This window comes from Hevea brasiliensis, chromosome 13, assembly GCF_030052815.1.
Source record: "Hevea brasiliensis isolate MT/VB/25A 57/8 chromosome 13, ASM3005281v1, whole genome shotgun sequence".
Lineage (NCBI taxonomy): Eukaryota > Viridiplantae > Streptophyta > Magnoliopsida > Malpighiales > Euphorbiaceae > Hevea > Hevea brasiliensis.
In genome coordinates this window covers 67,802,570-67,813,846 of record NC_079505.1, presented here as the reverse complement: position 1 = coordinate 67,813,846, position 11,277 = coordinate 67,802,570, and the positions used below count along the sequence as shown (strand labels likewise).

The following is an 11,277-nucleotide window of genomic DNA, read 5'->3' as shown; positions in this document are numbered from 1 at the left end:
TTTTGTTGGTGGAATTTAGTTTAGTTCAAACCTAACAACTTTTTTGTTTAGAAATGGAAGATTCCTTTAAGCTGTCAATGACGGATGTATGAATGTAAATAAGAGATCAATTGACCCTTCATTTTTTTTAAATTACTTCTATGTATATATTTATTGTTATAAATTGACTCTTTTTAAATTTAATCATTGAATCCTTTTTTTATGAAAAATATATTTTTATAATGAGAAATCAATTTACCCTTATCAATTTTTAATAGTTTTCAGGATATTAGATTTCGTTGAATACGGATATGAGAACATATTTATTATATTTTTTTCCTAGAAAAAAATTTTATGGATATGCCACTATAAGTTGTCACCTACTTTAAAATGGTTGTATTTTGTCAGGATCCGATTTCATGGGCCGGACTAGCACAAGGACTTGGGCTGGTATAGCGCCCCCGAGACCCGTAGTAAGCCTTATTATTCCCAAATCTATGACCAGGGCCAAAAACTGAGGCCCATCTTGTAAATAAAATAAAATAAAATATTACATGTTTATTCGAGTCAACCCAACTCGATAACCATCAAAAACTAAAGTTAGGGGAGCCCAGCTTAACCCTGATACCACCATTGCAAATATTTTAAATATCATAAAAATTTTGTATTTATTAAAACACAAAAACTTAAGTTTACATAGTACCTGACAAGATTATTACTACTGCTAACATATGCGGAGTTTTAGATTATAATTTTGAAAAATATTAATACAAATAAATAACTGTTAATAAACCTGCGATTAAGGAATTAGATTATTCTGAAAAAAAACTTCTCCTGTAGCTTGGAAAAATAGAGTGAACAGGAGTGAGTGTTCAACTCATAGAATAAGATATTGATTTTAAGTATAATTTGGATAACTATCTAGCACTAATTTATCCCTAAGGATGAAATGCAATACAGATCATCATATTCAACCAAATTCAAAAAATACTCGCACAAAGAATAATTTGAAGCACTCACACACCCATATATCACATCAGATATATATAGCTGATCCCCTAGGTAGCTCTCTTAATCCAATACCTGCCAGTGAGATCAACTCGAGCCGGACTTTCGCTTAATAATCCAAGTGCAGAGGTCAGCAAGATCAACTCAAAGTCGTACTCACCCCGACTTTCACAAAAATGATTGGGCCCCAAGCGAGACTAGCTCAAGCTGATTTGTTCGTCCTACCCATATCCATTACACCACACTATACGCATGCCGATACATGCACACAGCTCCAAATTACCCTAAGGTGATATTCACATCCATTTTTTTTTCAAATAAGAAAATGCAACATAACGCATGCCTAGTATTTAGCTACGTACATATATTTATATGTAATGCATGAGCATTCTTTGAATATATAATAATATTGAAATTGTAAATAAAATCAATATCTACTCAAAGATTGGTCGACTGGACTGTAGCTGGTCTGGTTGAAAGAAGAAGATGGCCAACACCGATCATCTAAACATACACACTGACCTACATCAAAAGATTAACAAAATTAAATAATTGATTTAAACCATAAAATCAAAATAATTCCTAAGATTTTGCCGAAATTTCAGTAGAATTTCTCTTATACCTGAGACCTACACAACCTACAAAGTAGTTCAAATAACACTACTAAAATCACACATCCCAATCCATATCTCATCAATATCATATGGCCCCTCTTGGGCCCTCTAAACTAGGCAATAATCACAAAATTAAAAAATTATATTTTAGCCCTTAAAACTAACATTCTACAAAAATTATTCAAATGAGCTCTAAAAATTCTAAAATTTTGCCCTGTGGTCTTTAACAAAATTATAAGACTATTACAAAAAAATTATAATTTTCTAATTACTCATGAATATTTTACGAATTTTTATTATAAACTCGATACTAGGTAATTAAGGAAACTTAGGGTTCGAGTTTACCTATGCCAATTATGATGCTTGGAATGCGTCCAGGGCGTCTGAAAATGCTAGGATCAACTATAACATTGGCCACATTCCTAGACGGGCCACCGGGCAATCGGATCTGGCCGAAAACGCGATCCTGGGCACCGTTGAGCTATCATCGATCCGATCACATCTAAATTAAGCCCAAAAATTATTAATAATTATCATAAAATTATTTTTAATTTTTTGGGAATTAAAAAAGCCCTAAAATCTCACAAAGTGTTTTGGACCGTCCGATGATTGTCTTTTTCAAACAGTGTCTGATCGGAGCAAGGCTGGTCCCATCTCGAAGGTTTCATTGCTTTGAGTTCATCAGTACTCTCGGATCACCGATTCGATGGCTAGATCATCAGAAAAATGGCCAAATTTCCGCTGCCTTCTCTCTCTTCCACCTCGCCAGAAACTCCATGAAACCCAGCGAGGTTGGTCTCATTTGAAAGCTCTTCCTTCAAGGTGTCCAATGCCACCGGAACCACTCCGTTTGGAGGTCGAAAATGCCCAAAATGAAGCTTGGAAGTTGAGGTAGCGATTTTTCTCTCTCTTCATGTGGGTTGCCGGACTTCTTCGCCACCAGCTATCGTTTTTCGGCCTCTGAGGGTCACTTAGGGTGGTGGCCAGCCATCTAGGGTGGTTGCTAGTGAGAGAGAGAGAGAGAGAGAGAGAGAGAGAGAGAAGGTGGTGGGGGGTGGTTCTCCCAATTTTCTCTTTTGATTTTTTTTTTTTTATTGTTGCAGCTGACAGTGGAAGTCCACTGGCACATGCCAATGTCACCTCACTTTTCTTTTCTCTTTTTTTTCCTTCTTTCTTGATTATTATTATTATTATTATTATTATTATTATTATTATTATTATTATTATCATCAATAATAAGGTTTAATTAAAATGTCTCACCAATAATTACTAAAATGTTTAACTCTTTCTTATATAACCTTCAATTTCATTAATAGAGAATAATACAATTAACTAAATAAATTATTAAAAGTTGATTTTATATTCTTTACTTTATAATAAATTTAAAACCATTGAATGATAATAATAAGATAATTGAAATATTGTATTTTCTTTTTAATCATATGCTACCTTATAATGTTATAAAATATATACTTGAAGTATAACAATAATAATAATAATTGATATACATTAAATAATATTAAAAAAATGTTTAAATACTATAAAACAAAATTATAAAATTTATATATATTTTTTTTTGTTAAAATTCTGGTTATTACATATTTTAAAATTTTCCATGCACAGAAAATTATTCATTCAGTGTAAAATGAACATATCACAATCGTTGATTATAATGGAACCCATCATAATTAATGATTATAATATTATTATTGTACATAAAATAATTGTATTTTAAAATTTTTCCTACATGGGAATTTATTCATGGCAATTGTTATACGATATTCTAGACATTGATCATGGTAGGATCTATCATGATCAATTATCATAATACTATCATTATACATAAAATGATTCTATTTTAAAAGTTCCCCTATATAAAATTTTATTTAATGTAATCATTGTATGTATAATGAATATACTATCTTGTATTTTAAAATTTTCCCAACTACACATCACCACTATCCATGTCATATCCCTTGACTAAAGGAAGATGGTTGCATTTAATAGAATCAAAGCTATTATATTCTCAAGGCTAGCCCTTCCTTTTGAGCAAAAAGAAAGCACGCAAATATTTTAAAGTATTAAAAGAATAGTTGTTTTGTAAATAATTAAATATCTCCCACAAATACGAAAAAAAAATTATTTAAATTTAAATGTAAATATTGAATTTGTAACTCCAAGCACGGTGTAATTAAGTACAAGATATATATTTGATGGAATTATTAATTTAATATTTAATTATTTTTATATAAATTATAAAAAAATTATGGACATTTTTTTTATTTTTTATATATTTAACTTCAATTAAAATTAAAATTTAAAATCTTACACTTCTATAAATAATAATATATTCTTTTAATTTATTTCACCATTTGATTTGGAACACGAAATGATTACTTTATAATGACAAAATAATTATTTTTTTATTTATATATGAAAAGCTTCTCATTTTATTTTTATACTCGAAAATATTAATTGTTTTAATAACTATCAGCAATTTTAACAGTTAGATATTGATTGTTAATGATTAACTATTTACATAATGCTTTAAAATATAAGAATTTGATAAATTTATTATAAAAATAGTTGTATCATCTTTTTTTATCTTAGTAAAGATGTTCTATTAACCTCTAAAATTAAAAGGAGTAATATTTCATGAATCACTTCTTTAACCTCTAAAAATTAATATAAATACTATGTTATTGAACAATATAAATAAGAAAAATAATATTTTGAGTATGATCAAAATACTAAATATTATTTTAAAAGTTATTATTGAATATGATAATATTTAAATTAAAAAAAATGAGCATTGCTGAGGAGTTAACCAATGCTTTGTGATAATAATGCATGATTAGTATATTGGTACATGGGCCATATATATTTATTTCTTAAATCATGATAGACTAGGTATAGGTAAGAATTAAAAAAAAAGAACTTAATTCTTAAAAAAAATTCAATGCTACTAAGCTAAATATCATTAATTATTATTTTTGCCATTTATTGCTACAATATTAATAAATGTATTTTGCTAAGTATTTATAACATTAATATTGAAAAACTTTTTATTACAAGATTTTTTTTTTATCTATAAAGTGATTTTAACATCAATTATATATATAGACATATATTTCTCTTGAATTTAGTTATAATCTTCTTTTTCTTTGTATGATTGATTTTATTGTAATCCACTCTTTCAATTTTACTTATTAAATAAAAAAAATTTGGTTAATTAATAATTATATATCATTTTTATAATGATACATTATATTTGGTTAATTAAGAAATTTAGTGTCCTATTAATTGTCTATTAAGTATTAACTAATTTTTTAAAACTTTATCAAATAATTTAGATGTTTAGATATTTATCGATTGTCAAAATATCTCCTTAAACATATTAAACATAATATCAAAATATCTGAGTATTTTAGAAATAAAATAAAAGTTGTCAAGGTTTAAATCATTCATCTCCAATATTATAACACAAGATTCAATTATTAACCCAATATTTCCATATCTAAGATATTATCTATGCAATCATATCTAACAAAGAGCATATTGTATCATTGCCTTTCGGTGGAGATTCCTTTTGTCTTAGAGCAGAATTCTCAATCTAGTCTGACTTGGTTCACTGATTAAAAATTTATCAAGCCAAATTTAAATTCTCACTTCTTCAATTAAAAAAAAAAAATCTCCCTGAACAAACAAGAGAGCAAAGAATGGATTTTTAAAGGAAAATATTTATGGTCAGCAAGTAGCAAGCAGGCCCAACTTTGCCTAGTCCACCACTAGAAAATGACATGTAAATTTCCCAAACACATCCTTGTATGTCTATTAGTTGATTATAACGACAAAAATAAGACCTTGATAAGGGCAATTGAATGAACGAAGAAATGAGTTTCTCAAGTCATTCTTTAATAGCTTCAACAATGTAACTTGACATTGGAAACTTACTGGAGAAGCTTTATTAAAGGACAAAGGAATTTGATTTTGGAATCTTAATTCGGAGAAAATCTTCTCATATGGATCTGGGCTAAGATTTTTATCATGATTCTATCACTACTGGGAATAGCTCCCTATAAAGCAATGATCATCAAGATTTGGTTATTTAGTTAATTTTAAATTGCAGGTACTGTTGTGCAAGTCATATATTTATAATCTGTTTCAATGACATTTGAGGGTTTTTAAGTGTCTAGGAGGGTCTCGAGTCTTTTGTTTTCAAGTTTGAGAGTTTTGGTCTCCAAATATACATCCTTTTATTGATTTTGCCATGTTAGGAAGTGAAATCAAGCAAAAATTGTATGTAGCAGGAGTCATGAAGGACTTAGGTTGAAGAAAGAGTGAAAATGGGGGTCAGAAAGTAGAGGAAGATGAGAGAAATGGTCACTTTGGTTACTTAAGCCAGTAGAATCTATCTCTTTCACACTGTTATAATAAGCACCTAAATTTAAGGTACACATGCAACTCACACAATCAAACAGTATTGAAAATAAAAGAAAAATAATGTAGGATTTAACTTGGTTTAACCGTGAGGTCTACGTCAACGGGCATAACAAGAGACACTATGATGAAAAGAGCAAGATACAATCAATTAGAACTCTCAAACACTAACCTCAGTGTGTTTCCCGAATATTTCACAACTCTACCACATACTGATTCATACCGTGGGAGCGTTGCCTCCGCACCCGCAAGGAGATCAGTGGTGGGCTTCGCAATAGAGACATGCTTAAAAGTTTACTCTTCCTTTATTGCCCTAACTTTTCTTACTGGCTTTGTTAGGGCAGGAAATACCATGGTAAAGCCGCGTGGGCTGTGATATATGCATTTTTCCAGAGTAAAGATACATTTTGCCTTTTTTTTTTTTTAGATCCCTTCATTGTAAGTGCTAGGAAGAATGTTGTGTCATGATGTTTGACTACATTGTATTTGAACCATGGTCTCAAAACAGACTAGGAAAGTTATGATTTGAAGGAAAGTGTCCTTCATGTGCGAGAAATCACATGGTTCAACATCAAATATAGGTTGGTATTAGCTTCCTACATACCATGTATTTTGATATATGTTTTTTAAATCTAAATTGTCCACCTGCATGCTTCTTCTGACGTCAAATATGTTAAAAAGACAACACAAATATTATAGGAGAAGAATGTGCACAATTCTGCTTAGAACTCAGTCTTAAGCTCTGATTAGCTACTAAGGATAGAAACTCAAAACTGCTGGTACTTTAAACCATGGTGAATGAGGAAGATGAATTTCACTATTTGAAAGGGATGATCTCTTTCTTGGTTAATATAGCACATCGATAGCGTTAAGCTCAGGAGATCCTCAACTGTATTGTGCAGAATGCATTGGTGTGATTCTTTGTTATCCTAAAATAATGGCAGACATTTGTTTAGCTAATTCCTCGGCTACTTAGGAAATTAACATGTAATATTATCAAAGCATTGGTTATAAGTATAACTGACTATGAAATGTGTTATTTTACATTTTATAACCTAAGCTTAGGTCTATAATTCAGAAGCCATTCCTCATTACATGTCTGAACATGGCACCCCCAAAAATATATGATTGCTTAAATCTGTTGAAACATTTTTAAGATTTATGTTTATATGAAATATTTCAATGATTTCAGGTTTCCATTCTTCCTCCTTTGGCTTTAATTTTCGTAACTAGCATTGCTGCACAGCTTGCTGACAACTTAATTGCCAATGGAGTTGAAACCACTACGGTGTGGAATAACACTGAAAAATTAGTTGTATATACTTAATTGCCTGTGGTCATGATCTTACCAGTAACTATCCAATACATCAAATCAAACCATTAGGCTTTTGGAACTTGGCAGTAACATCATTTTTCACTTGTGTGTCTGCTTTTCTTTTGATTTTTCTGACCTAGTGCTATTTTCTTGCAGGTGCGAAAGATTTGCCAAGCAGTTGCCTTTTTGTCTCCTGCCGTTTGCATGACTCTCTCCTCTGTTGATCTAGGGCTACCACCTTGGGAAATTGGGGGGAATCTAACCGGTGGCTTGGCCCTCTCAAGCTTTGCCTTGTCTAGTAGTTAACCACATAATTCTAGAATTTATTTTGATTTGAGAAACTGTAAAGGATTGACTTGTCCTACTTATTTTGTTTGTTGCCTAATTATTTGATCTTTTCCTTTTGTGAAGGACTACACTGCACACATCAGGATATATCTCCTGAATATGCAAGTATACTGTTGGTACGTAAACTTGCAATTCTAAATTCTTATAATATATGCTAGAATTTTAATAATAACAGTTTACAAAGATAGTTGGGAAAATCATGGATTATTACTCATATACTCTTGAGCACTGTTCTGTTAGCATAAACGAGGCATATTCCACCCCCAATCAACTCAAAATATGGTTCCTGAATTGCATGCATCATTACTTATGCCATGGAGATGTAGGATTTGCTCATTCAGTTATACCTCTTACAAAGTGGAGTTAGTTTCTTGTGGGTGTAAAAAAAAATTCAAGAGAGCAAGAGAGCTCCAGCAATTGAGTCAAAGCATGAATTTTATCCCTTTCACATTTAACTGGCCACTTCATGTCATATAAAGCATTAAGGGCTTTTTTAGATTAGAGGTTATAGTTAAGCCACTTCCATCTCATATCAACCACTTATGAGAAATAAACTAGAAGAAAAGAAAATATATTCATAAGAGATAGAGAAACAGAGTGTTGTATTTGAGTAAAATATCTTTTTCCCTTTCTCCTAAAAATGAAAATTGAGAATAATTATATAGCTCTATACATTTTGTTTTTCCTTTTAATATTTAAAAATTTGCAATAGGAAATATCCCAAAAAATATTAGATTTTGATTCTAATTTTTATCATTTATTTGAAATTTTGGAAAGAAGAATAAAAGTTAGATGAACTCTAACTAGTGGGCTATACATCATTTTTCCAACTTTACTAATATCCTTTTAAATGAGGACTACATAAAACTTAATAATTACAAAATATATATTAATATGGTGAGAATTTAATTGTGGGTTCTCATAATTTGAAAACTGATATGGGAAATGCACTATAGTTTGAGAGAGTGATTTAAACTTTACATTCTATTTCTTGACAGGGTGACAGAGTTGTAAGACTTGCCACATAAAGCTGATGTGTCTCCATACTACAAAGGAGTGAATTATATTTGTAAATATATGTATGACTAGTTCATATAATGACTTGTACAATATTCTTCATCAAGAAAAAATAATGTGACATTTGCATGTATTCTATCTCCTATTTGATCAATCATTATAAGGAACCAGTTGCGGTTCCACCTAGTACTACTTAGCTGCAAGCAGGGACAACATATGGCAAGTGTGCAAATACAACAGAGAAAGGTGCAACCATTATTGGCTTTGCTAAATTTACATTTAGAGGCTCCAAGACAGGTATGTCCCCAGCTGAATTTACAGTTAAAATGTTCCCATTAAGTAGCATAGTTTGGCTTTGTAAATTTCCATCTTTTGCTGTTAGATGGTATTCCTCTCTTGTGTTACTTTCAGAACCTTGTATTCCTCTCTTGAGAAATTTCCATCTATGATGCTTTTTTTGATGATGCAATGTCCCCGTACTGTTAAATGCGACCTTGACTTCAACAGTTGTGCTGTTGTCTAGGTTGATTAGCAGTAATGTGATTCCCTTCTGCTGGATTATAATTTGATTAGATCACAAACCTTTGCTATTAGTTTGATATTTAAAGCATGTGATTAACTTACTGATTCTTTTGCACACTGAGCATAAGCACGTATCTTTTTTGTCCCAGTAAAGTTCGTCGACAGAACATTTCTACCCATCAATCGGTTCCAAAGAAGAGCACTGCAGTGAAGAGAGAAAAGTACCTAAGTCAGAAATCTCAACTGTTTCAGTTGGGATAAAAAGATAGAAGTTTAAATTTGTGTTCTAACTAGTGATGAGGGAATCTAGTTCTTTATCAAGTTCTATTAAGCAGGATTTACTGCTTTTAATTTTAATATAACAACTGCGCTTCCTCATTTCTACCTGAATGTATATTTGCTTTCAGAATCAGTTCAGCATCATTGGCTTTAAGGCTTGTTTCCAATCAGTTGAACTAAGCATTTGAATGAAACGACATGATTATTGTATTACCTGTAGTAGTCTGGATTTGGCACAAAAGTAGTTGTATTGAGTAGACCATAATTTCCGCCGATCAAAGACTGCCTGCAGTATGTTTTTGTATCATAAGCTGATGCCATACCAAGCTGATCCAGGTACCTGTGCAACATCACTCAAGTCAGCAACAGAAAGCTGAAGATTTTGGCAATAAACTTTTTTTTTTTTTCTCAACTAATCAGAAACTACAAAGATAAATTTGATTCAATGTACCAGAAACTATAAACAAAAGCATTGGATACATGGTTCCTGCCACTGTTGTAAGCCCCTCCTGCCTCACCAACCCAGGCGGTTGCTGATGTTGCAGAACTCTTGAGGATATTTTGGAGGCCTCTGAAAGTATTAGCCTCACCATCAAGATAAGACGGATTAAGAATCTTTTCAACAAGATGTTCATCAGATCCTACATTAAGAAGAAGAAGAAGAAAGAATAAAAGAAATACGAATCTGTCAAATTGGAGTGATTATGTGAGTGATTGAACTGCACAAGTTAATCGATCTCTTCAACTAAGGATACCTGGACCGAGATTGTATATATGATGGGTGATCACATCTACTGAATTTCCTGTTTTATCTATGAATTCTTTGAACCAATTTGCATCAAACAATCCTCCAGGTGCTATAATTAGAGGCTTAGTTTCAGCTTCATTGTAAATATGTTGCACTATCTTATACAGGGAAATCGTGTCAGCAGCATATTGGTTTGCTGCTATTCTTGCTCCAACTCCATTCCCACTCAATTCATTTCCTGGCCAGCAGGGAAAACCTTTTAGTATTCTTGATAAATCTATAATAAGCTTAAATCAAATGAATAGGGTTTCTTACCAAGCTCCCAACCATGAATAGAATAGTTCTTTTTGACAGTATAACTTATAAAAGATTTAGCATTGGTATAGTTCCAAGCTCCTGTTGCAGAACCATCAGAATGTATGGACCGCCCAGGGAGAGCATTTAATCCAAATATAATTTTAGCCCTGAGAAAAAGCAGAGTGAAGAAACCTGTTCAACTGCAAGATATGTACAAGTGAAGTGAAACAACAGAGAAGAGATTGATGTGTAATTACCCTGATTTCTTGAAAAAGGCATTTAATTCGTCCCATCTATGCATAGGCAAGCATCCCTGGGTGAAACCAAACATCTCAGTGGTATTTTTAACAAATTGCTTGCAGGGTTCCTTATTATCATCGGTGTCATATATGACCTTGTCTTGCAAAGAACCTCCCAATCTGATCTTCAATGGTGAAAAAGCTGAACCATTGTCCACAGAAATTAACTTCAGCTCCAATCCATGAACGATCAGAAACAATGTTTGATAATATATATAGACATATATTTCTCTTGAATTTAGTTATAATCTTCTTTTTCTTTGTATGATTAATTTTAATGTAATCCACTCTTTCAATTTTACTTATTAAATAAAAAAAATTTGGTTAATTAATAATTATATATCATTTTTATAATGATACATTATATTTGGTTAATTAAGAAATTTAGTGTCCTATTAATTGTCTATTAAG

General features: G+C 31.3%; 1 protein-coding gene and 1 long non-coding RNA gene across 2 annotated transcripts; one reads left to right on the top strand and one right to left on the bottom strand.

The window, feature by feature from the left end:
* The first annotated feature begins 6,473 nt into the window (after window positions 1-6,473).
* On the top strand, window positions 6,474-7,647 carry LOC131171901 (uncharacterized). Its single transcript, XR_009142559.1, has 3 exons — window positions 6,474-6,622; window positions 7,234-7,329; window positions 7,513-7,647. It is a non-coding gene; the product is annotated as an uncharacterized LOC131171901 (long non-coding RNA).
* A 1,101-nt stretch (window positions 7,648-8,748) lies between these two features.
* LOC131169217 (heparanase-like protein 3) lies at window positions 8,749-11,012 on the bottom strand. Its single transcript, XM_058132116.1, has 7 exons — window positions 10,825-11,012; window positions 10,586-10,734; window positions 10,278-10,508; window positions 9,974-10,163; window positions 9,737-9,862; window positions 9,346-9,445; window positions 8,749-9,271 (listed from the first exon to the last, which is right to left on the bottom strand). The coding sequence occupies exons 1-7, from the start codon at window positions 10,896-10,898 to the stop codon at window positions 8,915-8,917; spliced, it is 1,227 nt and encodes a 408-aa protein (XP_057988099.1). The 5' UTR covers window positions 10,899-11,012; the 3' UTR covers window positions 8,749-8,914.
* Between the last annotated feature and the right edge of the window lie 265 nt (window positions 11,013-11,277).

Excerpts from the sequence above, each read along its gene's own strand:
- LOC131169217 (XM_058132116.1), bottom strand. The coding sequence starts at position 10,898 with ATGTTTGGTTTCACCCAGGGATGCTTGCCTATGCATAGATGGGACGAA. Across the intron at positions 9,863-9,973 it reads GCTTTTGTTTATAGTTTCTG|GTACCTGGATCAGCTTGGTA; the intron begins GTACATTGAATC and ends GATGTTGCACAG. Across the intron at positions 9,446-9,736 it reads CCAAATCCAGACTACTACAG|TGCTCTTCTTTGGAACCGAT; the intron begins GTAATACAATAA and ends TCTTCACTGCAG.